The sequence below is a fragment of the Macadamia integrifolia genome, unplaced genomic scaffold (genome assembly GCF_013358625.1).
Source record: "Macadamia integrifolia cultivar HAES 741 unplaced genomic scaffold, SCU_Mint_v3 scaffold2618, whole genome shotgun sequence".
NCBI classification, from domain to species: domain Eukaryota; kingdom Viridiplantae; phylum Streptophyta; class Magnoliopsida; order Proteales; family Proteaceae; genus Macadamia; species Macadamia integrifolia.
In genome coordinates, this window is record NW_024868836.1 from 22,139 (window position 1) to 49,802 (window position 27,664).

At 37.4% G+C, this 27,664-nt stretch overlaps 3 protein-coding genes across 3 annotated transcripts in view; 2 read left to right on the forward strand and 1 right to left on the reverse strand.

Moving 5' to 3' along the window:
• LOC122066855 (la protein 1-like) overlaps positions 1-14,805 on the forward strand; it is a 15,143-nt gene extending 338 nt beyond the window's left edge. The window contains exons 2-10 of the mRNA XM_042630680.1: positions 87-165; positions 271-420; positions 4,320-4,462; positions 8,869-9,017; positions 10,562-10,663; positions 10,779-11,223; positions 13,066-13,213; positions 14,068-14,146; positions 14,449-14,805. Of these exons, the coding sequence (XP_042486614.1) occupies positions 87-165; positions 271-420; positions 4,320-4,462; positions 8,869-9,017; positions 10,562-10,663; positions 10,779-11,223; positions 13,066-13,213; positions 14,068-14,146; positions 14,449-14,563 (1,410 nt within the window). The 3' untranslated portion in view covers positions 14,564-14,805. The remainder of the gene's footprint in view (positions 1-86; positions 166-270; positions 421-4,319; positions 4,463-8,868; positions 9,018-10,561; positions 10,664-10,778; positions 11,224-13,065; positions 13,214-14,067; positions 14,147-14,448) is intronic.
• A 2,932-nt stretch (positions 14,806-17,737) lies between these two features.
• On the forward strand, positions 17,738-18,699 carry LOC122066859 (dynein light chain 1, cytoplasmic-like). Its single transcript, XM_042630686.1, has 2 exons — positions 17,738-18,115; positions 18,221-18,699. Exons 1-2 carry the CDS (start codon positions 17,978-17,980, stop codon positions 18,389-18,391), a joined length of 309 nt encoding a protein of 102 aa, XP_042486620.1. The 5' UTR covers positions 17,738-17,977; the 3' UTR covers positions 18,392-18,699.
• A 1,336-nt stretch (positions 18,700-20,035) lies between these two features.
• LOC122066860 (glyoxylate/hydroxypyruvate/pyruvate reductase 2KGR-like) lies at positions 20,036-27,237 on the reverse strand. Its single transcript, XM_042630688.1, has 2 exons — positions 26,629-27,237; positions 20,036-20,783 (listed from the first exon to the last, which is right to left on the reverse strand). The coding sequence occupies exons 1-2, from the start codon at positions 27,049-27,051 to the stop codon at positions 20,265-20,267; spliced, it is 942 nt and encodes a 313-aa protein (XP_042486622.1). The 5' UTR covers positions 27,052-27,237; the 3' UTR covers positions 20,036-20,264.
• Positions 27,238-27,664: the final 427 nt, after the last annotated feature.

Sequence of the window (27,664 nt, forward strand, 5' to 3'; positions counted from 1 at the left end):
TTGGTTTAATAATCTTAACTTCGTTTATCGACTTCCTCGGTTGTTGACTGGATTTCAAAGTCGGTTCCTCCAATGCCTACTCTCAGGTGGAATTTTACTTCAGCGATAGCAATCTTCCCAGAGATAATTTCCTGAAGAAATTGATCAGTGAGAGCGAAGATGGAAGTATCCTTTTGTTGAAACGATTCCTCTTCTATGCTCTTAGTTTTCTAATTCCATCCTATTTACTCTTCTTCTTTTAGTTTCGATTTTCTTTAACTGTAGCTTCAGTGGTTAACCTGGCATTGATATGCTCATTCTCGCGGATGAAATCACATCTGGGTCTGGGGGATGCGAAGCCGGAAGATATCTCCGAAGATGTAGTCAAGGCTGTGGCCGAAGTCCTGAGAAAATCTGCTTCTCTTAAAATTTCTGAAGATGGTGAGCTTATAATTTGTTGTGCTTTTTACGTCTCACGATAAGTGATAGGATTATAGAAGGTGGAAAGGATTAATAAGTGTTGGCTTTGTAGATATAGAAACATTCGGAGAAGAAGGAAAAAAAAAATATGAAATCTTTCATGTAGAAAGTTTGTCATTTCCTCATGCGGATGATTGGATGTGTCAATACCTAATGTTTATAGTTGGCAGAATAGACAGGCTACCTTAGTTGTTCGTTTGAAATTGATAACTATTAATGTTATTACTTTTAGTTTGTGAAACATAATGTCAATTGTCAAGCACGAAGCACGAACCATTTATGATTCAGACAAAGCAAAAAAGGGTAGTGAAAAAAAAAAAAACTCTCAACTTTTTGCTTCTATTATCGTTTCCAAAAAAAAATTAAGCCTCTGAATATGGTTTGCTTGGAGTATGTATAGTCTGGATGGACCAATGTCTTTATCTTGGCGATTCAAGGAGAGTAGAGGAAAAAAATGCTATTATTTTCTGTCTAGCATTATACATTTAGTGGATCCATTATCAGCAATTAAGGAATTAGATAGGCTGTATATTTGATCTGCCAGTGTTTTGCTACTGGTCTCAAGCCCGGATAAAGTTGGAGGGTTGGTGCGTTAGGTTGGAAGGTGGTACCAAAAAAATTTAGCCAAAAAACCCTTTTATCATGGATTCTAGAACCTTATATTGTTGACCTTATGCTGGGGCGTCCCTTGTAAGTGACACACTTCTCTTTGACCTGAGTGTGGTGAATTGTGAGCAAGGGTTAGCTAGGCAATCCTTTGAAAGTGACACGCTGATTCAGCATTGGATGCGGTGACAAGTAGGCAGGTGTCCTTGCACCATGGACGATTGTGGGTAAAAAAGCTAGTCCAAATTAGAATAGCAGCTTGGTAAATGGGATCTTTAACTGGTAAGAGTCTAGAATTGATATCTCTTATGAGGAGAAGAATGATTAACATAGCTTGTATTCAAGATACCAGATGGAAGGGAAAAAAACTAAGGAGTTGGATGACTTGAAACTTTAGTATACAAGAAATAAAGGTAATAGGAATGGAGTGGGCGTAGTAGTGGATACAAATTTAAGAATGATATGTTTGATGTTAAAAGATTATGTGATGGGATTATATCCATCAAGTTTGTGTAAGAGAAAGAGGTTGTCAATATAAGTAGCCATTATGAATAGGATTAGATGAAATTAGTAACTTAAAATTTTGGGAACGCATGAATGGACAAGTGAAGATTTACGTCAAGGGGAAAAAAATATTATTATAGGGTATGATTTGAATGGGCATGTTGGGAGCATAGTTATCAAGGCAACAAAGTGACCAACGCAATGGAGGATAGGCAAAATTAAAGGCGACACCAAGGTGTCAAGGTGTTGCTTAGGTGACAGTCTAGGCTGAATCGCCTTATCGCTTAGGCATCACCTTGATAACTATGGTTGGGAGAGATCGTAAAGGCTATGAAGGTGTACATGGGGGACATGGTTTTGGAGAGAGGTATGAGGAGGGGACTTCAGTTTTAGATTTTGCTGTGGCTTATGATTTATCCATTGTAAACATATACTTTGAAAAGAGAGAGGACTATTATTTATCTTCAAAAGTGGGCGTCATAGTAGCCAAATAGATTGCTTTTTAACTAGAAGGTGCGATAGATTGTTATGTAAGGATTGTAAGGTCATGTCGGGGGAGAACCTAACCATACGACATAGATTAATGGTCATGGATACTTGTCTCATTATGCCAAATCGTTAGAAAGGTGATGTAAGGATTGTAAGGTCATGTCGGGGGAGAACCTAACCATACGACATAGATTAATGGTCATGGATACTTGTCTCATTATGCCAAATCGTTAGAAAGGTGACCTTATTTGCCTTAGGATAAGGTGGTGAAGCTTAAAAGGAGATTTTTTGAAGTCATTTATTTATAAATTGGTCAAAGTGTCAAACAAGGACGTGGGACTTTGATGGAGACACTAATACGATGTGGAGTGAGATGACTAATTGTATTAAGAAGGTTGCTAAAGTTGTTCTAAGTGAGTCTGAAGGAAAACGTCATTCATCTAGAGAGACTTGGTGGTGGGATGATGAGATTCAAGCAACCATTAAGGCTAAGAAAGCTAGTTTTAAGACATGACAGGAGATTAATGATGTACAGGATCTAAAAGGTACAAATTTTCCAAAATTAGAGCTAATAAAATTATAGGAAAAGCAAAGGTGAAGAAATGAAGATCTTTATAACAACATGAGCACAAAGGAAAGGGAAAAAACTATTTATAAGATGGCTAAAACGAGGAAGGAAGAGTAAATATACAGACCATGTTAGATGTATTAAAAGTGAAGATGGTAAAGCATTACCAAGGGATGAGGACATTAAGGAGTGAGGGAAATAATATTTCTACAGCTTCCTGAATGAAGACATTTCGAGTAATATGTCTCGAATGGTTGCATTACCCTTACGACACGTGTGTCGTTGATGTATAAGAAAAATTAGAGGGCCTGAAGTAAAAGAAGCTGTATGGAGGATGAAAGTAGGTGAGACACCAGGTCTAGATGGGGTCCCATTTAGAAATCTGGAAGAGCTTAAGAATCTGTGGTTTATCTTGTCTGACGAAGCTGTTTAATAAGATTAAGAGCACAAGTTGCAATAGTTGGAGAGAAGCATTATGGTTCTTTATTATAAAAATAAATGTAAGATTCAAAGTTGCATAAAACTAATGAGTCATGTTATGAAATCATGAGAGAGTTATTGAAACTTTATTGAGATAAGAAACTACTATTATGAAAAACCAATTTGTTTTTATGCTTGGAAGCTCCAAGATAGAAGCTATTTACTTAGGAGACATTGAAAATATTTAGAGATATAAAAAAGGAACTCCATATGGTCTTTAATGACCTAGAAAAAGCTCATAATCGAGTCCTAAGAGAGTTAATCTGGCAAGTATTAGAGAAGAGAAGTGCTTGAAGTAAATATATGGATTAAGGATCATAATGAGGTGGTGAAAATTGATGAGAGGAACATTCTGTAAAGTGATTATTTTAGGTATCTACGCTCAATCATAAATAAAGAAGGTGATATAGATGATGATGTTTTACAAAGAATTAAAATAGGATGGATGAAGTGGAGAGATGTTACGAGGTGTTGTGTTATTGAAGGAAAAAAAGAGCAACCCAGTGCATGAGGCTCCTGCTACTACAGGGTCTGGGAGGGGCAAGTGTTGTTGTGTAATTGAAGTGCTCCTTTAAAAATAAAAAGAAGATTTTATAGGAGAGTCATAAAACTGGCTATGATGAATGGTGTGGAATGTGGGGTAGTTAAGAAGTATGATATATATAAATTTAGAGTAGTTGAGATGGATCTATGGCAAAACTAAGAAGGATAAAGTAAAGAGTGATCAATTTAGAGATGATTTTGGAGTAGCTCCGATACATGATAAACCACGAGAAAGTCGTTCGAAGTGGGTCATGTTCAACAGAGGTCGTTTGATGCTCAATTACGAAGTGATTTGATTCAGATTGAGAGAGCAAAAAGAGCTAGGGGTAAACCTAAAATGACTCTGCGAGAAGTGGTGAGGAAGGACATTTATAGCTTAGGCCATGTATCAAGTATGATCTTGAATATAGCTGATTGGAGGGTAAGAATCCATGTAGCTGACCCCATTTAGTTTGGATAAGGCTGAGTTTTTGTTTTTGTTGTTTTGTTGTTGTAACATTGATGATTGAAAAATAAAAACATGATTTCTATTGACTTTTGATTTTAATCTCTCAGTGGAGCTATAAAGCAAATGACAATCATTTATGTGTTTTTGTAAATATTTCATTTTCTCCACACCCGGGTATATATATATATATATTATTATTATTATTGTTGTTTTGTTTTATAGGGAAGAAGGTTGGAAGGACCACTGAACTGCTGAAACCAGAAGATGTTATAGAGCAAGTAGATATAAGAACGATTGCTGCAGGGCCTCTTGAGTATGATGTAAAGCTTGAAGATGTGGAATCCTTCTTTGCTCAATGTGGAAAGGTACTGACTTCTGCTTTCTGAAACAGGAAATCTTGTCTAGTTGTGTTGTTTTAATCTCATTGTAATGTATTGCTAACTTTATTTGGAAAAATATTCCTTATGTGTTAGTGATCTTCTGATCCACTTTGCTATCTTTAGTTATGTTCTCTTGGGTATTGCTTCACTAATATCTTTTAGGTGCATGGTCTCTTGCCTAAACAAGACTGTCAAGTTTCCCATCTGAGTCCCTCTAGTCTCAAAAGTCAGCAAAACCATGCCCATTGCTTGCCCATGGGAGTTATTTTAAACCAACCATTATCTGGGGTGTTAATTTATCGAAATGAAACATCCTTAAAAGTTTTATAGGATTGTTGTTCGACTTGCTAGGATTATGGGGCAAAATGTTGAGCAGTTAAGGAATGTCATATTGTGAAGCTATGTATAGCAGAGATGAGGATGTTTAGATGGATGTACAGAAAAACTAGGAAGGATAAATCAAGGAATGAACATATTAGAGCTGATTTGTGAGTTGCTCTGATCAAAGACAAGCTTCGAGAAATTTGTTTAAGGTGGTATGGTCATGTTCAAGGGAGGCCTAGGGATGCCCTATTAAGGAGGAGTGATATGATTCCAATTGAAGGAGCTAAAAAAGCCAGGGGCTGGTCGAAAATGCCCATAAGAGAAGTTGTGAGGAATGGCTTGCACAGTTTGGATCTTATACCAAGTATGATCTCGGATAGAGTCTATTGGAGAGTAAGATCCATGTAATCGATCCCATTTAGATGAGATTCTCCTGACTTGTTGGGCTATGCCTCTTTCCCTTTACTTTCATCTTTTATCTTACATCTTACATCTTACATCATTCATTTTTCATTTCTTATCTCATTCCTATCCCTCTTTTCTCATATCTGAATCCCCCTTTTGCCTGTCTAGACCTCAATTTTCCCTACTTTGTTTTGTTCGGATCCATGTAACCGACTCCATTAAGTTGGGATAAGGCTAAGTTTGTTGATGTTTTTGTTGTTGTGTTTAAATATCCATAATTGATGAAATACAGGCTGAACTTCAGAATATCTATTGGAAGCGAAAGACAGTACTTTTCTGTTGCCAAAGTTCATGAAGGGGCAAATCAGCATGTCTTCCAATACCCATTGAATCATTTCTCCTGATTGACAAGGAGACTAACTGGTGTGTCCAAGAAGCTGATTCTTGAGGGAAAGAGTGCAATATCTGTATGTGAAAATAGAAGGCTACTCTTTTATTCTTAAATCTCTGTTTCCCTATGTGGACTGAAGTACCCTTTTGTTGCAGACTTCTGATTGAATTAATTGTATATCATCTCTTTTAAAGGACCAGCAAAGTTGGGGAAACTTGGTTGGACTCTTCAGTGAATTTTGATCTGGGGATGTTTGGTACATTCATCTTTGACCACATGTAAAACCCTAAATCAACTTGCGTTGTCATTGAATTAAATGTGTTCTGCTGCAAAACTCCTGCTATTCTATCCGTATATTGTGATCAGGTGATGATTCAGGAATTGGGTCAATAACTAGTTTGGTCCTTTGTCAAGGCTAGATATGCAGTTTAGGGTGAGCTGCCAAACTGGACCTAGGATTGAATCTTTTTATTCTCATTCCTGACCAAATAAAGATATCTATCTATCTATATATATATATATATATATTTTTTTAAAAATACTCGATCATGCTAAACATTTATTTCCGACATCAGTTTCTGCTTTCTAATGAAGGTAGGACAAGTACCTAGAGATTTGCATTCTACCCTATGTTGTTCATTCATTTCTTATAAGGGTGTTGCTGCAATGAGTCACTTAGAGTTCTCCTGGAACTGATGTAGATAGGGCTTGCTAATCTGGCTTTCCTTTGACTCCATCGATCTCAGCAATGATGGTAGGGTAGGAAGTCAGTCCATTGAGCAGCAGCTTTGTTCTCCAGTTATGTCCAGAAGCTTCTAGTAGGTCCTCCAGCTGTCCCTTATTGTTGAAGAAAGAAACCTCAAAGACAGGAGTCCAACAGCCATCGAATTGCATAAGTAGTTTAGGATTAGTTTCCTTTTTTATTGCTGTTTTCCTTTTGTCTTGTTGAAAAGTTAGTTTCCTTTTATTTTTCTCTTGTTAGGCAAAGTATTTTAGTTAGTTTCTTAGTTAATTTTCAAATGTTAGGAGTTTCCTTTTTAACACTCAACTTTGTAATCAATTTAAAGCCTATAAAGAGGCCATCGATAATAATGAGAAGACAAGTTGAATTTAAGTACAAATTGAGTGTGACCTCTTGGCTGAGAGAGCTATTATTTGAGAGGGTGAAGTGCCTAAAGTTTTGAGAGGGTGAGATGCCTAAAATAGAGGGGTGAGCTACCCAACCCAACCACTTCTTCTCCCCTGTCCAACCCTCAATCGATTGTTCTTTTTACCTGTTTCTTTTTATGTTGTATGGTTACATGATTGAAGGATGTTAATGTTGTTACAAGGTACAACCAATTCTGGTTGAGAAACAGTGAAGGACAGCCTTGGACAGAATCAATTACAGCAGAACAGATAGGGTTTTGCAGTCCAATCAAGTGGACATATCTCCCAATTTTGAAGCCGAATCAGTAAACCTTGTTGGGGTTTTATTGGTCACCCTAGGAGAGAGACTCGACCAGCATTAGAGCCCCATCTGAAGGCTGGATCCTCCTCTACAGGTTCTGCCGCAACTCTCCTAAATTAAGGTTCTGAAAACTCGTAGATCTCCCAAACCAGCCATCGACTTCCCAAGATATTTTGGGGTTTTCATCACTACCATAGGGCTTCCCACTCATTCCATATCTGACCCCATTCTGAGCCCTCCATCTCCAACCGCAGGTTGCCCTAATTCCTACCCTGTTTTGGGATTGGTTCCAAATCTGGTTTCCAAATTTAATGTGTGGCTTTATTGGAGCTTTGGGAAATATCATTGGGGGTTATTGATCTCTCAATACCCTTAACATTAGGAACTGTGACATCAAATATCAATGAAATGACATGCATTCTATGTTCTAGTGGAGGCATCTGTTTAGCCTCTTGATGCAGATCAGCAGCAGGATAGGTACTTTAAAAAGTACCAACGAAGGAGCAAAGTAGTTAACAACTGAGCCGGCAACTCTTTGGGGGGTGTGGTTCAACAACAACCAGGTCGTGGGGTTCTTTTTTATTGAGTCTTTTATTTTATTTTATTTTATTTGGTTACTTGTAAGGATGGAATATTTATAATTAGTTTCTGGCCAGTATTTATTGGGTTTTCTAGTTGTTTTAGGACCATTACTACAGCCTAGTGGGGTAGCTTCTTTTAGTTGTTTTGTTCATTTTAAATTCCTTTTGTAAGTAGACTTGTTTCCTAGTGGCTGCCAGCTATCCTATGGCCATTAAGAATCAAGTGTTGGGTTTCTATTTAAGAGCATGTATGGCCTTTAGGCCCCATGTTTTTTCTGTTGGAATAAAGTTGGCTTTGCTACTTTTCAATCTGTGAGACTCAGATGGCTGTGAGATGCAGTGTTGCGGTGGGAGACCAATATTGTCTGGTGGGATTCCGGATGGGGCTAGGTAGGATGCTTAGTCATATCTTCATCTTCATTCTTTCTTCTCCATCAATAATCAATTCATTAAAACTCTTCAGTTCTTTGATGGATACCTGAGATTTCAATTCTATTTTCAGATCCATCAATTGTTGGTTAGTCCAAAATATCCTATGGTTTAGAATTTTGAATCTGAGATCATTTGATTGAAGTCTCTCACTAAAGTGGAGCTCTTCCATCATTAGCTTCCTTAAGCTGATAATCTGTTGCTGATTTCTGTGGGTTATTGAGAAAATCATCATCTTGTTTATTGGGAGATTCTGGTAATTTGTTTGAACTCAATTGGCTGCTGTTCCTAAACCTGGCAGCACCCCTGTTTTCGGGATATTCCTGCTGCAAATAGGAATCCTCTCCTAGGGGCATCAAACCCTTGGATTGGACTGATCTTTGGAGGGTTTTTTCCTCATTCTGTAGGGAACATACGGTCCAAGTTTGGTTATGATCTGACCACTGGAGTAAGAGTTATTAAATTTCTTTAAATTTCAGTTTTTGAGTAGCTACTGTGACCTGTCCATTGAAAACCTATTGGTAGGGTTTGTCAACCTCATTATCTCTTCTTCTTATTCTTATGTAATTGTTGACTACTTGATTCTTGAGGATATTAACATGTATGGTGATTCTACCAGTTTTATCGCTCAAGGAATATGGCCAATGACTTTTGGCTGTAATATTAAAGCAAGCTGGATATATAGCTTTTGCCCTTGATCATTTCAAGCCCCTTCTTATGGTCATTCTCTGGTTGAAGTTCATAACAATTAATTGTCTCAGTTTGCCGTAAATTTGTTTGGAATATAATCTTTTACACTTTCATAATGCAGGTGAATAGTGTTAGACTGCCTCGTCATGTTGCTGACAAGAGGTTCTTTTGTGGTACGGCTTTGATCGAGTTCTCTACGGAGGAAGATGTTGAGAATGTTTTAAAAAAAAGTTTGCTTTATGCAGGAGCTGAGTTAGAACTAAAACCAAAGTAAGCTTGCTTCTGATTTATAATCTTAGTAATAGTTACATGTACATCTTAGCTCTAGATGATCAAAAGATTAGTCCTTCCTTCCAACTGTTTGCATTTACAAAATTGCTGGTCTTGTCTTGTTGGGTCCTTTTTGTGTGTGTGTGTGTGTGTGTGTTGGGGTGGGGGGGGGGGGGGGGGGAGGGTCATATATAATCCTTGTATTAAACATTGTGGTTGCCCTTTTGCATTATGAAAAATTTGTCTCTTCATATGTGATGAGTGGTTGGTAGTCGCTGGTGTTGCTGTTAATATAGTAAGAATTTGAAATTTTAATTAGTAATATATTGGATAGTTGTGGAAAGGATTCTCCATTGTTTTTCTTGATTCTATTCAATTGAAAAAACTTGCTGAATTGAACATGCAAATGGGGAGTCACAGTTCTCTGATTATGATCTGTATAGTTGTCATGACACAGGGGGTATTATCGGAACCTATACATCTCTGATTAGCCCAGCACCTAGAGAAGCTATATGATTGTTCTCTCATGGTTGTACAATCTATTGCAATACTCACTGGGTTACAGTGAGACTTGTGACGGGGTATTGTAGTATGACTTAAAGGTCATTCACACCATTACACGATTAAGGATGTGCTTGGTTCTCAATTTCTCATATAAGAGGAGGCAAATGGATTCTCTTTCCAATTCCTCTCTGATGTGTTTAAGTCGGGATCCATAAAATGGCTGAAAATTTGGGCAGCTGATCCATGAATTTCTTATTTATTTTGGTATCCCGACATATATAAACTCTTCTGTTTTATACACCTGAGATTTCAGTCTTGATCTCAGATTCATCAGCCGCAGGCCAATTGAAGCTTAACTACAGTTTTAGTTTTCTGATCATCAGTCGGTTGAGTAGAGTCCCATAAATCTGGAACTCTTCCCATCGACTTTTGTGTTTCTTTGATCCATTAACTCCCGCTGTTATTACCTATCCGTTGTGTGAGATATCAACTGATCTGTTACTGTTTTATCATTGATACGAGCTCTTCTAAATCTGATCTGCTTCAGTTATACAGTAACTGTTCTGACCTCAATCGATATTAGGGTTTTGGGTTCTTATCTCATGTAGGATTTACCTATAACTTCAGATCTATCCATCAGTTTTGAGGCAGATTTTGGGAAACTATTCTTCTCCATTTCTTTGACTTTTGAACAGCTTTTGGACCATGTCTGAATCTTTGATTTGCTTTTACTAAATTTAATTTTAAATCTGGTTTCTAAACCTGTGACTGCGGTTCTGATTTTCAACTTAGTTTCTAAATCTAATCCCTTAGGCTTCTAGAAACCCATCAGGTAGATTACCAAGTTATGCAAGTTCTCGTACTGATCGTGATTTTTTGTTGTATTTTGTCAGGTGATATGATTAGAACATTAATAGCTATTGTATTATAGTTTTTGGGTGTATTTGGAGATTTTGATTCTTTTGCTGATGGTATATATGAGTAGACCATGTTTCTAGTCCTTTATAATTAGTGAATTAACTTTTGCTTGTGGGATTTAGGAAGGAGTTTGATGCTGAAAGGGAAAAAATGCTAGAAGAATTTGAGAGTTCTCGTTCCTCCACTGGCCCAAATAGTAAAAACAGTTCAAGTTCGGATTCAGGGTGAGTCTTGCTACTACATGGGAATTTCCTGATATAATATCTTTTTTTTTTTTTTTTTTTTTTTTTTTTTTTTTTTTTTTTTAAGCCTTGGGCATGTTATTCATCATGATTGCAGCTATCCAAAAGGTCTAATTGTAGCATTTAAATTGAAGAGTACGTCAACTGGAGAATCTGTAGGAAAAATTGGTATTCAAGAGACAAAAGATAACAACGGAGATGTTTGCAAGTCAAGCAACGAATCAGATTCAGCAATAAATGCTCCTGAAGAGAGTAAAAAGGTAGTCTCAGAAAATGTTGAAAATATTGAAAAAGAACCCATCAATAGTACTGAGGAGGTTAGAAGAGAAAAAGTTGATGAGGAAACCATGGAAGAGTGTGAAGAGGAGACTGAAGAACCTGTCCTTGAGAGTGAGAAAGGATCTCTTGAAGATTCTTGTCAAGAGCGCAAAGATAAGGCAACAGATGGAGATAAAAATACAGCTGCCATGTACAAGGATAATAAGGATGTTGTATTGCGTGAGGACTTAAAGGATGTATTTCAAAGATTTGGCACCGTTAAGGTACTACACAGATAATTTCCTGACAGTTCTGATTATTCTTTTGTTCTTATTTTTGGTTGGTTGACTTCCATATACTTGTGACACTGTAAAAGAAAATTGCATGTTGGCGATGCCAAATCAATTTTTCTATTTCTGTTTGCCCCTTCTACCCACTAACATATTAATTTTTCTATTTCTGTTCTCCCCTTCAACCCACTAGCCTATTAAATGTACACTACATCAAATGGGGCTCTTAAGATATGTTGTTCTTTATGCAAAGTCTTTTTATCCTCTTTTGTTGGACCTATGGTAAACAACTAGCTACTTCATCTTATACTCTTTAATTTTGCCATTTGTAGTCATGATTCTTGAGTACTAGTGTTCTGCTTTTTTCTGGACGATATAGGATGGAAATTCTTGTACTCATAATTGATCTAATTTGGCCTCTTAGTGAATAGTCTCTTTTTTTTTAACTTAGTAAATTACAAAGTTAATAATGGTCACTTGTTGAGTATGAGGTTGTAGTTTTATTGGGGTTTTGACATTGATTTGGGGATATTGGAAAATATTTCAAATATACATGTGTAAATCAGTAATTATTAAGAATTGAAGAAATGAGAAAACTGTAAGTGTGTAGCATAATTGCACATAGTTGTCACGGTGGTAAGGCGAACCAAGGCGTTGGAGGGCTGCCTAAGCGTTTAAGCAATAAGTCACCCGCCTTGAGGCGAACAAGGCGACCAAGTGTTATTTTTTATTTTTCCTCTTTTCTAACATTATTAAGTATGCTACGTATAACTTGTATCATAAAAAATCAACATTAAGCCACATGAAATCATAAAAAATCAACATTAAGTCATAAAAAATCAACATTAAGTCATAAAAAATCAACATTTGGAGAAATGCTCTTGTTCTATAATTAGTTTGATTGGTCAAATACATAAGACTTGTTATATTATGTATAACACAAAACCTGTTATATTAGGTGTAACACAAAATCAGCTTTCCAACAAGTCTAAGATTACTTAAATCTGAGTTTTTAATGGCGAAGTTATGTTCTGGTCAAACTTATTTTAAAGTGTGCAAATGTTGCTAAAATTGCCTAGATGAAAATAATTTTATGGACATCAAAACAAAAGATTATTTTACCGGACTTTTTGTTTTTAGCTATGTTTTGCCATAAGATTTATAAAATTTTCAGAATTGAGAAAACCCCCAGCATTTTGAAAGTTGAAAATCACCCCTACAACAGAAAATCCACTTTTTATCTTTTTGGAATTTGTTTTCTAAACTATTTTTGGTATTTGCTTATTTATGAATAATGTCTTAAGTATTTGTTAGAATTATGTAACCCTCCCCTCCCCCATAACCCAATTGACCTTTTCTTCGGTACCTACTTCATGCAAGGCCATTATCTATCCACTACTTTACCTACTTCCGGCAATGCCATTATGAAGCTGGGTCCTTGCGTATTTTGGTTAACTTCTCTTGTAGGAGGATGCAATCAGCTAATTCTTTGCTGATGAGCTTTGCTAGTGTAGGGTTCTAGAAAATCTTTGTACCTTGGTCACTAGCCATTTGATTGGTTTGTTGACTTGGTGTGCTTGTATGCTTTTCCTACTTACATTGTTTTCTTAGTGTTATATTTTTTCTGCAATGAAATCTTTAAGTTACTTTATATCAATGTGAAGTGGAAACTAAATTATTGTTCGATCAGGATACCTGGAAAATCTTGTTGCCTTCCATATTGCAACTTTCTTTGCTTAATGTTTTTGGAGTCTCTCGAAAACTAAATTGTTGTATAAGAGTTAAGATGCTGACAATGTTTCTGACTCTGCTTTTACCTCCCCCCTATGGGTGAAGTATGTTGATTACAGAATTGGGGAAGATTCAGGGTACATTCGTTTTGAAGAGCCAGAAGGAGCTCAAAAAGCTCGTGCTGCAGCTGTGCTCGTTGAGGAAGGCGGTCTGATCGTGAAGAACTTTATCGCTACGCTGGAACCAGTAACTGGTATACATCAATCTCTATCAGCATGTTATTGGAAGTTGTTCCAGCGATATTCTCTTTTTTTTTTGGGTACAAAATATTCTCTTCTCATACTTTGCTTTTCAATAGAAGTATATGAATATGAAAAGGTATCTGAAATTGTAGCCGTGTATCTTAAAAGTGGATTGGTTGGTCCTGTTGTTGGGGCATATTTTTATCAAATAATATTGTTATACACGTATTAATAGCAAAATTATATATTTATATCATAGCCGATGAGACCAGTGCAATGATTTTGGTATAGAAGATCTACATTGATCATGTTTTACTAAGGCTATTGTGGGGTCGTGTTGTATTTATTGTTGTGTTGCGCTTGTTTTATAAAGGAACAATCAGGAGTCTTACGAAATTTGCTTTTGCTTAGTCTGCACATTGGGTGGCTCCAGCTCAACCCTACCTGCCCAAAGTTTTCAGAGGGCTGGGTGGGTCAGGGCTTTTGTTTTGTTGACACCTCAGTCTGGGTTCATAGATCCTGGTCCAGCCCATACGAATTAGAAGCTTGAGAGTCATGTCTTTGTGAGACTCTCCTTTTTTGGCAAACATTGGTGGATGATTTCCCTTGTACTGCTAAAGAACAACTCCCTTGTGCTGCTAAAAAATAATAGAAAATAATAAAGAGCATAAGCCTCACCCATTCATAAAAAAACAAGCTAAATATTTTTGTTGAGCAAATGTGCCATTGAGTTGACATGGCCGACAGAAAGTACAAGTGATACACTTGGTTTATATTCTCTTACAAAGGCCACTGTAAGAATTCTAGAGTCGACATCTGAATTTTTATTTTACTCATATTATTATTCTGTCTGTTGTGCTATCAGGTGAGGCTGAAAAGGAATACTGGAGCTTGTTCCGTGGTAATCAGGATAGGTTTCGAGGAGGTAGAGGGAATCGAGGAAGGTGTGTATCACATTTTTGCATAGGTCCATATTAACCACATACGAAACTGGTTAGAATGTGTACTATACATTGTTATACAAGTACATTGAGGATTTTTTTTTTTCTGTATTTATCTTAGATTTCTTAGTAACATTTCCCTCCTGAAATCTTTGCTTCAATAAAAATGCACAAGTGTGCTTAAGAATCCATGTTTAGTGTCTGCATGTTTTGTGTAGGATGTGAGGTGAGGCTGGAAGGAATTGATTTAAGCGTGGTGTATTTCATCTATTTGTGGAATTCTAATTGACATTTATGGCTTGCAGGGGAGGTAGATTCAATAAAGGTGGGAAGCATTTTGGAGGTAAACGTGGTCGCTCCAAAGAAAATGATTCAACTGTCAACCAACCTAATAAAGCTCAGAAGGTAGCTGCTGCTTGAGTTCTTGTCAAAAGACGCATGGAATTCTCATGAGAATGCTATAATGGCGGCCATGTACTAACTTAAATATTATGCCCTTTCATTACATAGTATCAGGGAGAGTTATATTCTGCCCTTTGTGAAGGGCCATATATCCAGTTGATCAGGAAAAACTAAAGGGCTTTAATATTATAATGTTGTCTTTTTATCCATCAAATTTTGTGTTGAATGGATAATTAATCTAATTTGCTTTTGCATCTTTATATCTCTTCAAACTATAGAAACTTTGGTACCAAGTCACTTGTACTTTGGTACTACAGAAATCTGTGCGCGTGTGTGCGCACGCTTAATCTTCGAAAATGCAAAACCCAACCCATTCAAGCTTCTTTCCCAAATTGCCAGATGGGAATGTGATCTGAATCTCTTATCAGATCCATCCAATTCATCCCAATTCCCAACCCATTCCCACACCCCTCGCCACCCCACGGGCCACAATCTCTCCAGAATAATTTGTATTTCAGGTGCAGTTTTGATCCAGTCACAAAGGAAGCAGAAAGGGCAACATTTTGCTTCTCTTAACAACCAATTCTATATGGCTATCAAGAATTTTGGCCATGCAGGAACATGACCGGAATCTGAAGCAAGAGTACTCCAACAAGGTGTTGAAGGAGAGAGATCCTTGGGATTCCAAAGCATAGAAGTTGGACTGATTCGATGGAGTTGGTGAATTGGCCATAGTAACTCCTAATTGTTAACGTCAAAGGGTCTTAGTCTGTTTTAGGGCGTGGGCTTTGTCCTCATCTCTCTCATCGGGTTAACGCTACGGTTTGAGGAAATAGTGACGCATTAGAGGTCATAAAAAGAGGAACTGAGGTCAACGGCAACGTTTCTATTCCAAATTTTGAGTAAGAAGTACCTTCTTTGTGTTTCTGTTAATTTGGAGCATTTCCTTACAAAAAATTGTTGTATGGTAATTTTTCTATTTTTTGGATAAATAGTATGGTAAAATTGGAAAAAAAAATATTTTTGCTACTAAAAAAGAACATAAACATACATGGCATGTATATGAACAGAAGTATTTCTTTTGTTCTATCGTGATGGTGGTGGTGGAGAGATAGAGGTGGAGGTGGAGGTGGTGGCTGCGGTTTGAGAATAATCTATAAGATATTTTTTTCACTCAAATCATGGTGAGCTAGCTGTAGGTTACCTACCACTTTTGCGCTCACCATGGAATTTGAATAAAATACATAGGGGAGTTAAATTCGTAAATTTATTGTGATGATTGTTTGGCTCGGCCTAGCTCTTGCATTTATCTGCTTAGTTGGTTAGCCTATGTCTCATAGTTACAGTTAGAAAAAAAAAAAATCTTTACTACATTACATTAATGCGCATTTGAAAGCGCCCGTTCTGATAGAGACGATACATGGCTCACCCCACGCTATAGAAGAGCCGAATCCTAATTAAAGGCAGTTCACCCATGTCTTTCCTAGTCCACATCAGTTCCATGCATCTTTTCCCCACTTTTTGGGATTGATGTTTCCGTCACCTCTCCAATTCCTTCACTGTGAGATTGCATTTTTGCTTTTTCTTTTTAACCAAGGCCTCCGGGCCTCACTATGAATCTGCATTTTTTTTTTTTTTTTTTTAACCAAGGCCTCCAGGCCAGCTTACGCGCACCTCGATTAATCTCCGGGGAGACTAGCACAGCAATTTACCGCTATGATCTTTACTTAAATCATAGATACACAAATGGAGAATCGAACCTGAGATTGTACGTCTAATCCACACAATCCCCAATTCGCCTTAACCATCTCGGCAACCCACGGGTGGATCAACATCAACCTATACACTTCAATTGGAATCTCTTATATATTCAAGCACTACGTATCTCAGCAACCATCCAAAACAATCTTAATCATGAGGGAGAAATGGACGGCACAAACATCCACCACCTAAATCCAGCGCATATCACCCCCTTTTCATGATTTCTTTTTTTGGATTTCTACGAGTGTCTTTAATAATCTCAAAATTATTTTGGATGGGTTTGTTGAATAATATTTAAAGGATAATTTGTCTTAATTTTTGCAGATTATCTGATGATTAAAAAAAACATTAATGTAGTGTTTAAAAGTATTCTCCACAGTCTGAAGAAATTCAAGAAAGAAGAATGGAATGTGACACAAGTTTGGAGTGATATATAAGAATTGCACAACTTGATTCAAGATAATAACATTTGTTCATGACTGGGGAGTTCAATCCCTTTTTTTTGGATGTTTATAAATCATTCTCCCAAATCAAAATTTTTATCAAGCCGTCAAACAAATTTGTGCTATTACTTAAGCACATTGCTACTTTAGCTAGAATTTGGATCGGGTTTAGGTATGAGAACAATCTCGTATGTTCTTGATCCAAGGATTTGTTCTTGTATATACTTGATCCGTGGATTTAAAATCTATTAAATGAAGAAAGAGAAAGTGGATTCCAAATTCACTTGACTAGGGATGTACATGATTGTTCTCATAAGTTAACATGATTGAGTCTCGTTTTGCTATGCATAAGATAATTAGAATTCTAGATACATGACCGATTGTTAATGTTTTCAACTATATCAATTAATGAAGCTTTTTTAAAAAGAAAAAGAAAAAACATGCAAATAAGTCACATGAAAAAAACTACCTTGTGAGAGACCATTGTTAAGGTCTACGTTACGTGTACAATATACCATATATGGATGGCCTCATAAACCAAGAGTTTATTCCGAATACATCAAGGATGGGTATGGCATCGGAATACTCAGATATGTGTGTCTCTCTCTCTCTTCTTGTACTTCAAAAAAATCTCATATATCCTTTTCATTTCCCCACTCTCATTGATTGATTCGCTGACTCCAAGAAAACAGGCCGCATAACGAACCTCCTCCCCTTATTTTATTAGTCAACAATTCAATCAATTTATTTGCTGCCTCACCTTTAGTTATCTTGTGGAAATTGAAGTGACTTCTAGTAGAGAGATTAGAATCTACCAAACAGAGATTACAGAGAGAAAGCGGGCGAGAGAAGGAAAAAACCAAAAATGGTGAGAGAGAGAGAGAGAGAGAGAGAGAGAGAGAGAAGGTTAGTATTACTATTATGTGCGCTCAGCCAACTCAAAAGTTTTCAGAGCCATTAAAAATCTTTTGTAAGGTTACTTTACATTTGGTGGAAAGGAGAGGGATAAGCTTCGTTGTCTACTTAAAGCCGCGGGTTGTGCGCTTTCCTCGAAGGTGGAAGAGAGAGAGAGAGAGAGAGAGAGAGAGGAAACCTGAAGGTCCCGAAGGACCAAACCTTTGTGGGTTTGAATTCAAGCAATAAAAGAGAGAAAAATCGTTAGTGGGTCTCTCTCTCTTCTTCCTTTTAATTGTTGAGTCTCTCTTGTCCGTGAATTTTAAGGGAGAAGATGTTGGAAGGCAAAGCTCTGATAGAGGACACAGACATGCCAGTGAAGATGCAGATCCAGGCCATGACTTCTGCTTATCGAGCCCTTGATCTCTATGATGTCTTTGACTGCAAATCCATAGCTGCCCACATAAAAAAGGTAACACATTCTCTACTATTCCCTCACCATCTCTTTTTTTTTCCCTTTCTCCCCTCTTTTCCACCTTGTCTTCTCTGATGAAGCTTTGGATTGATTGTTGATTAGGAATTCGACATGATATATGGACCTGGATGGCAATGTGTTGTGGGTTCCAATTTCGGTTGTTTCTTCACTCATTCACAGGGAACTTTCATCTATTTTGCATTGGAGACTCTCAATTTCCTCATTTTCAAAGGGGCGTCTGTTCCCCCTCCTCCTCCTTGCCCTGTATACTAACAAAATCTAACCAAGTAAAAAATTTCCCATCACTGTAGTCCTCCCTCTCTGTTTCCTCATACTTTTTTTTTTTCCTGGTGTGGATGGTGATATCCCCATAGAGGAGGAGAAAGGGTAAGGGAAGAAGAAGGAAAGGGAGTGAGAGGGCAAGAGAAGATGAAAGGGAAATCCTAAAATACCCAGTTGGGCTCTTTGGATTCCTCTGCAACTTTTGCTTAGGAATTCTTAGGCTTTAAAAGCAGAGCATTTGTAGAGATCTTTTGTATGTATATACTGATATGATGCAAGTAGTGGTTATAATGTCTCTATCTTCATGTCAGGGTCACACCCCTCTCTCTCTTGGCTTCATTTTGAATCAGCTACCTGCAATAGGTATCATTCTTTTCCTCTTTGAGTTTCCCTTGATCGATCCGAATAATTTTAGGTTTATCCAAATCTGTTATTTTTTTTAAAGTTCTTGATTCAATAAATTTGGAATTCATGCTACAAAGGGGTAAAAGCTTTATTGGTTTTTTTGTCAGTTTATTAACAAAGAGAGGAAAACAATAGCAAAAAGAAAAAAAGAAAAGAAATCAAATATGATTCATTAGTGGGCAATGCTATCCTCTTTTTTTTTTGGTAGGGTGGGCAAGTCTATATTGCTATCCTCGTTAGATCAAAATAGGGGTATAATCAAAATTTAAATTAATAGTTTTCTTTGGGTGTTCACATCTTTGCACCTATCCCAAAGATTCATGGAAAGTCCAACATGGATAAGCATAATTTGCTTTTTGGTGGCTTTTCTTATCAATGGACAATCAATCCAATCAATTTGAGTGTCTTAGTTTTAGGAACTTTCTATTTTGTTTATCAGATTAGATTTGATGTGAAATCAGTAATAAGGCAAATGACATTCACATTGTTTATTCTCTTCTCAAAAAACTGAAATTATTGGATTTCACAAAATAAGTTTCAGTTTATCAAATAACCCTCCCAATTTTTTGTTTAATCAAATTATCCAAAATAATGATGTATAATATTGAAATACCATTAACAGTGCTAGCTCTATGGCAGACCATAGCATAGGTATTTTCCATTTTATCCGGAGGAGTTTTTTTTAGGCATCAGGGAGATTTTAATTCGCAACCTCTTAATTGTGAGGTGTTGATTCTTTGCCAACTGAGCAACCCATCTTTTTTTCTTCAACATGTGCATCACATTTATGCTATAGTTCTCCTTTTCTGCCTGGACTTGTTATAGCCTTCCGCCGCACCCATGCTCACACTATTTACAGCACCTTCATACAATTTATAGCCATGACCAAGGTAAAAAAATTAGAAAATGTATGCAAGTAAGGGGTTACCAATAGAGCGGGCACTATTTAGGGCATTTCGGAATTACACTTCTTTACTATTTGGGTAATTTGGCAAACCCAATCACCCAATGCTGCATTAGGTGAGGTTGCCAAAAGACCAAAGCGAGCTTTTGCTAACTCACTTTCGCACAAAGCCGAGCTGGATGTGCGACTCACATCTGTGGGCAGAGTTCGCCATTTCTTAGTGCAGTAGATAGAGCTGGAACTGGCAGTTACATAGGTACTTCGGATAAACCTTTTACGGAGTTTCACTAGCAGTGATTAGTCCCCCTAAATTGCCATGTGAAACCTACATCAAAAGCTCATCTGTATCTCCTCCATACCAGCAGAAAATTCAAAAGAAGCCAAGAAAGATGATACAGTGTTTATCAGTTGAGTTCTCAACTTTATGATGATGCGATAGCTTTGTGCCAATGTTTAAAGAAAAATCTACAGAATTGAGAGTTTTGCAAAGAAAAGAGCAGCAGCAAGTCTGAATTCTAATCGATCGTATACATACTTCCTGATCAGTGATCACATTCAATCCACTGGAGTTAACAGTGGCTTGTCCAGAAAGTAAGCTTCCAAGTTCCCAATCACAAGATCTGCCATATCCTTGCGGGTTTCCAATGTTCCACTTCCGACGTGAGGCAAGAGTACAACATTGTCGAGTCCAAACAATTGCTCTGGTACGTAAGGCTCATTTTCATATACATCAAGCCCTGCCCCACCCAGCCGACCTTCGACCAGTGCAGACACAAGCTCTGGTTCATCGATATGAGGGCCACGCCCGATGTTCACAATAATACCCTTTGGACCTACAGCTTCAATCACTTCACGGTTGACAATGTGGTATGTTTCTTTTGTCAAAGGGCATGCAATTACAAGTATTTGACAGTTCTTTGCTAGTTCCAAAACACTAGGATAGTACTTGTAATTGGTATCTGGCTTCTCTGATCTGGTGTAGTAACTGATCGGACAGCCAAATCCCTCAGCTCTTTTTGCAATTGCAGCACCAATCCTGCCCAGCCCCAAAATACCAACTGATTTGCCACTGAACTGCAAAATCAAAAAGATAAACGTGAAGGGCAAAGACGAAGTAAATTTAATATCAAATTGGCATGCAGTGGAGATCTGAAGAACCAGGTTAAAGAAATAACCGTGAACTGAACTCTTTCCCATGGAAGAGAATGCAGGGAACACTAGTCATGAGATACATTATGCTTCTTTCCATGGTTCTTATTAATAACTTATATTAACTATAAACTAGTACGAAGCTATGAAAGCTTACGATGCTACAAGCAATTCTGTAGAGTGCTTCTAGATTAAATTTACTACATCATTTTGGCTCCCTCCACACTTCCCAAAAGAAAAAAAAAAAAATTCATTGCTAGTTTCACAAGAAACACCATGACCAAGCATTATTTGCCTAGCTTCCCATAATCCTACTCTTTTGCTACCCAACAACCTAATCTCCTTAGGCCAGACCACTCAACAGTTTGCATTAATCACTCAATAGGACACCATAAAAGCATATCTGTACATAAACTCTTACAACTCTTCTTCAATGTACTATAATCGAACCCAAACCTAGTGTATACATGCCTGTCCACTTTAATTAAGATGAACATCCACCTGGTTTCCTCATCCAAAGCCTCTCAAATTTGATACGGTACAAAGACCTTCCAACCATCCTTGTAGAACAATATCTGATCATCTCAGAGCAATCATTTGCAGGGAGCTGATCAACATCATATTCAACAGAAGAATCAGCCTTAACTTTAATTTATGTGGTTTTGTTCAACAAAGAAGGTAAAACCCTTTGATCTAAGCCGTAAGGACTGATCTAAAAGTACATAATGTCAATTCCTGCATAATTCTAACAGAAAACAACAAAGGTTCAACAAATTCTAGCAGTCATATAATCACAAGGACTAACAGCCATCCAAGTATAGTCAATGATGTCAGCAGTAAAGGCAAGTTAAGCCTCCCCTCCAACCCCAACCCCCAACCAAAAAAAAAAAAAAAAATGGGAAAAGAAAAATAAGCATGCTAGTCAGTCCACTTTGACCCAAAAATGATGAAAATGTAGAAGAAAGAACTAGAGAAACAGATGGGAGACCAAGAGAATGGAGGGGACTGTGCGATAGGCTGGAATAATCTTATTGCACCAGCCAAAATCTCTTTATATTGACTTGGACAGAATACATAATCAGAATAGGATTCTATTACATACTTAGAATAGAGCTCTACTTAGCAGTCTAATTACAATAGGAAAGAGAACAATAAGACTAAAACTACTACTTAGACAAGACATGATCCTATGGTATAGAGGTCCATATCCAACCGAGACACATATTCTAACACTCCCCCTCACTCTGGAGCATACACATCTCCCATACCCAGCTTGGAACAACGATCAATAAATGTAGGTTGAAACAGCGCCTTTGTAAATATATCACCAAGTTGATTGTTGGGAGTTAATGAACAGAGTTGACATAAGCTTTTGCATAACTGCATTTCTCACAAAATGACAATCAACCTCGTTGTGCTTGGTCCTCTCATAAAAAACTGGATTGCTTGTAATATAAAGTGCAGCCTGATTATCACAACACATCTTTTGATTCGGGAACTGAGAATCTTAATTCTTGTAGGACAAAACATCGACCATATCAACTCTGCTGTAGTATGAGTCATAGCTATATACTCGGCTTCTGCACTTGACCTAGCCATAGTAGACTGCTTTTTATTCTTTCAAGAAATGGGATTACCACCAACAAACGTACAATATCCAATGGTTGATCTACGATCACTGGCAGCACCCGCCCAACCAACATCAAAATAATCTGCAACGCTAGTGTGACCATAAATATGATAAATAAGGCCTTTGCACGGGGCAACTTTAAGATACCTCACAATGAGACAAGCAACATCCCCAAGAGCATGTTTAGGACTCTCTATAAATTGACTGATGACTCCAACAACAAAGGAAATATCCGGACAAGTTACAGTTAGATAAATAAGTTTCCCAACTAGTCTTCTGTGCCAGTGCTTATCTTCAAAATCTTTACCATCACATAGTCCAAACTTCAGATTCGAATCCATGGGGTTATCAACATGCTTACAGCCCAACATGCCAATCTCAGATAAAATATCTAGAACATATTTCCTCTGAAACAAACTGTCACCTTTCTTAGAATAAACAGCTTCAACCCCCCAAAAATACCTGAGCACCCCAAGTCTATTTGAAAATGCTGATGGAGATATGCCTTAACCTCTTTAATGCCAGAAGAGTCATCAACTGAAATTATGATATCATCAACATACACAATTAGGATCACAACCTTGTCCTCCCGACGACGCATGGATACAGAGTGATTAGAGAAGTACTGAGTGAACTCATAATGACCAATAACTATACTGAGCTTATCAAACTATGCACATGGAGATTATTTCAGCCCATACATAGCCTTGCGAAGATAGGATACCTTGGATGCATTCCCCCCCCCCCCCCCGGGAGCAACATACCATGGAGGTTACTCCATATAAACTTCTTCCTCAAGATCACAATAAAGAAATGCATTTTTTTTTTATATCTAGCTGAAATAGAGGCCAATCAAGATTCACTGCCAAGGAGATATGCCTTGGCATCTTCTATGCTAGAAGAGTCATCACCTGAAATTATGATATCATTAGGGAGAAATTCAGAATCCTGGCCGCAAGCTTCAATTTGCAATCCTCTTGACTGCAATCGATCTTTCACTCCATGGAAAGTGCGGATTAGGAAGAAGAGACACTAGTTTATTATCATCATCATCAACAAGGACCAGATATAGATAGTAAGCAGCATAGGGTTATAAATTGCACCATTGCAACCTTTTTTGGTAGAACTCTAACAAAGCACTCTTAGTGGACGAGCATGTGGTGCAACAGTTAAGTTGTACTATTGCAACATGTTGATCAAAGGTTCAAAACTTGGAAACAGCCTCTCCTGCGGAAGTAGGGGGTTAAGTCTGCGTACATTTGTCCTTCCCAGTCCCTATAGTAGCGAGAGCCTAGTGCACTGGGTTGCTCTTTGCTCTTAACGAAGCATCCTAGAGATTTTCAAAACCATAATCGGGCGAAGAATTTGATTATTGAGTATGCTTTAATACCATGTAATTGGATTAGAAGTGAACACAACAATTATCAGAACCAGAGAAAGAGAGATGAGAGGAGAAAGATGGGAAACCAAGAAAATGGAGGGGGCTGTGCGATAGGTTGGAATAATCCTATTGTACCAGCCAAAATCTCTTTATATTGACTTGGACAGAATACATAATCAGAATAGGACTCTATTACATACATAAAATAAAACTCTACTTAGCCTAAAGTCTAATTACAATGGGAAAGAGACAATAAGAACTAAAACTAATATTTAGACAAAACATGATCCTATGGTACAGAGGTCCATGGGCAGCCATGGACCTCCAACTATTCTAACACACACAATATGAAGAAAGAACAGTTGAAAAACAATACAAGATGACAATGCACAAGTTCATATGGGTAATGACAGAAGCAGGTATTGTTTCAAAATATGGAAAAAAAATATAAAAGCCACCCAAGCCAAGGAATTAAAATCATTTAAGAAATGACCAGCAACTGACCTGATTGCTGTGTAATTGGTGATCCAATATAAAATTAATATTTAGACAAGACATGATCCTATGGTACAGAGGTCCATAGACACCCATGGAACAGACACAACACAAAGAAAGAAAAGGTTGAAAAACAATACAAGAAGACACTGTACAAGGTCATATGGGTGATCATAGAAGCAGGTAATGTTTCAAAACAACAACAATAACAACATCCATAATCTTATCCCAACTTAATTGGGTTGGCTACATGGAGATTCCAAGCAAGGACGAGCGCATGGATCCATGCACAAAGATTGACAGATTATGGCTAATTATAATAAGTGCTTTGACAGCCGCACCACTCCAAATCAACCACATGCTTATGCTATTGTTTCAAAATATGAGAAAATATAAAAGCCACACAAGCCAAGGAATTAAAATCTTTAAAAAAATGATCAGCAACTGAGTTGATTGCTGTGTAATTGGTGATCCAATACATATATGAGTATTAAAACATTCCATAGGCCATGAAAGTCTCAAAACATAAGTCACCAGTGAGAAATCTCTCAGGAACATCCCAAGCCCTCTATTTTAAGCCCTCATCCAACACCAGGTCCAACTTGGATTCCATGTATTAATAAAAGAAAACGCAAGTTACTAAATGCTTCTCACCATCCATCTGAAGATGCCTCCCTGTAATTGCAACCATTTCTCTCCTCCTCCACCCCCTCCCCGCCCTGTTTTGGTTGAAGTGAGCTCTATTTTTTCTTTGAAGAACTGCAATACATAGCCTCTATGGTGTAAAGACCAAGTATTCCAAGATTATTAAGATGATCCAGCAATATTCTACCTTCTTGGACCTCCCTATCTTGATCACCGAACTGGATTGGATGATAATCTTGAATAAAATTCCACCTTTTGCTCATTCCCAATTCTCACTTTAATAGTCTTATAACGTCTCAGCATCCCCATCTAAGCTAAACTCATTTTATGCATGTTTTTTTCCCAGTCTCTAAAATTTTTCTCCATAAAACATGACTGGTCTTATGGCTGTCCTACAAATTTTTTCTTTAGTTTTAAGGCATGAGCTTACCACGAGGAAGTCCAAAAGTTCCTCTAGACTACATCCGCTTTTGTTTTAATCCAATTGGCATTATTGTCTTCTACCTTTCCCTCCTAGTGGTTTATTAACCCAAGATGTAACAGAGAACAGAACTTTGAGACATCTCTTATTCAGTAGCTCATTGATCTTAACTACTATTTTGTCTACTCCTAGGTTTACTAAATCTGCCAGTATTTTGTTTTATCACTTCTTATATTAGAATATAGATCCAAAATCATCACTTCATTGTCCCAGCCTGGTAGTACCACTTGCCTAGTCTAGTCAACAGAAAAAGGATTCTTCTTATCTATGCCTAGTTCACTTTGTATACAATGAGATATGGGCTTAATGCTGATTCATGCTCGAAATTTACTGCACCTACTCAGTTGTTTAAGAAAGGGTCTCCATATATACTTATACATATATCTCCAGCTATGACAGAACTATTTAAGACCCTTTCTTATCCATGACTTAATAGATGACCTCTCTAGATACCCTGTCTTATGCTTTCGTTAAGCCAATAATAAACATATCGAGTTCTTTCTTCTCCTTGACATCTTATACTTTTCCATCAGCCGTCCAAGTTTCAGCTGAAGATTTCCATCAAGGGGGTAAAAGCCTATGATCAAATATTAAAGTTTCATGCACTAGTATACCTGCAATATTTCTCTCCTAAGGTTCCAGTAATAACTCTCTCCCATAGAATGGCTTATAGATTTCTTCGCAAAACTATTTGTGCAGCTTTAAATATGTAAGTGAAAAATTTTCCATTTATGAACAATCCATCAACTAGGTTCCATTTGTCTTTATCTAGTCCCCGTCCCCCAAATTTTTTTTTTTGGGGGGGTACAATTAGCTGTCAGTAACAACCAGGTAAGCATCACCATTTCTGTAAGTACAATGATTTAGTGGATAATTAGGACCCGTATTCTACTGCTTTAACATAAAAAGACATATACAATTAAAAGAGCTTGCCATTTTTATAAAATCAGTATGTTCTTTTTCTTGTTTTTTCATCTTATCGTTAACTTATCCATTGACCGATGGAAGTGATAAGGATTATCCAGATGTTAGTGGCATTTAATTGAAACATACACACAGACAAACAGAGGCATCAGAGCTCAAAGTAATCACTATCGAACTAAAAATGAGAAAAAAGGGGTTTTAGAACAAAGCACACCTTCGTAGTTAATTTGTAATCCCCTTTGACCCATAACCCAGTCCTCACATAACGATCAGACTCACAAATCTTCCTCAACGTCGTTATAATCAATCCAATCGCTATATCAGCGACATCATCGGTGAGCACATCAGGAGTGTTGGTAACCCTAATACCCTTCTCCTTGCACTTGGCCAAATCAACTTTATCCAAACCAACGCTGTAATTCGAGACGATCTCCAATTTCGGCAAGATATCGATGGTCTCCGCATCAGCAGCAATCGTAGCGTTACCAACTAGAGCTCTAATAGAATTCGAATTCTCCTTCAGAAAATCTTTCTGGTTGGGGTATTTCCAGCATCTGAAGAGCTTGAATCGCTTGTCGAGCTCTTCTTCTAAGTATGACGAAAAGGAGTTCATCATCACAACGCCAATGCTTTCCATCCTTGAAAATATGAAGGAGAACAGAAGAAGAAGAAGAAGAAGAAGAAGAAGTGATAGCCAAAAGTTCCTAACTTCTTCGTTGCTCCCTTCACTTCACGTGTTAATGGCGAATCTGAAATCTGAACTCTGTTACTCTGCCACTCTCTCCCAAATTCCCAATGTCTTGGGAATATATTGCTTTGCTGGTAGTGGTGGGTGATGATAGAGTAGAGTAAGTATACCATTACTTCGGAATCCTACAAGTGGGAAATGATAGAATGAATATATTATATATTACACTTCACATCAAATGATTGAGATCTCATCAAAATACCGTCAGATCAGCATATTTTTTGTCAACAAAATAGCATCCAAGATCTCCGACATGGACCTTTCTTGTATTGTATGAATCCTATTCTCAAAGATTCCAAAGTAGTGGTTGGTGATAATGGTCCACTAGGATTTTAAATTGACTATTTCTTTGCAGTATTGTATGGGTTTTAGTTGATCACGACTCACGATTCATGCGGCGAAGCTCCGTGTGGTTTATTATTAAAAAAGAGAAAAGGTTGTACACGCTGCTGGGTTACAGCCGTGTGTCAAAAATTAACCCGAGTGAATGAAATCGAGTTGA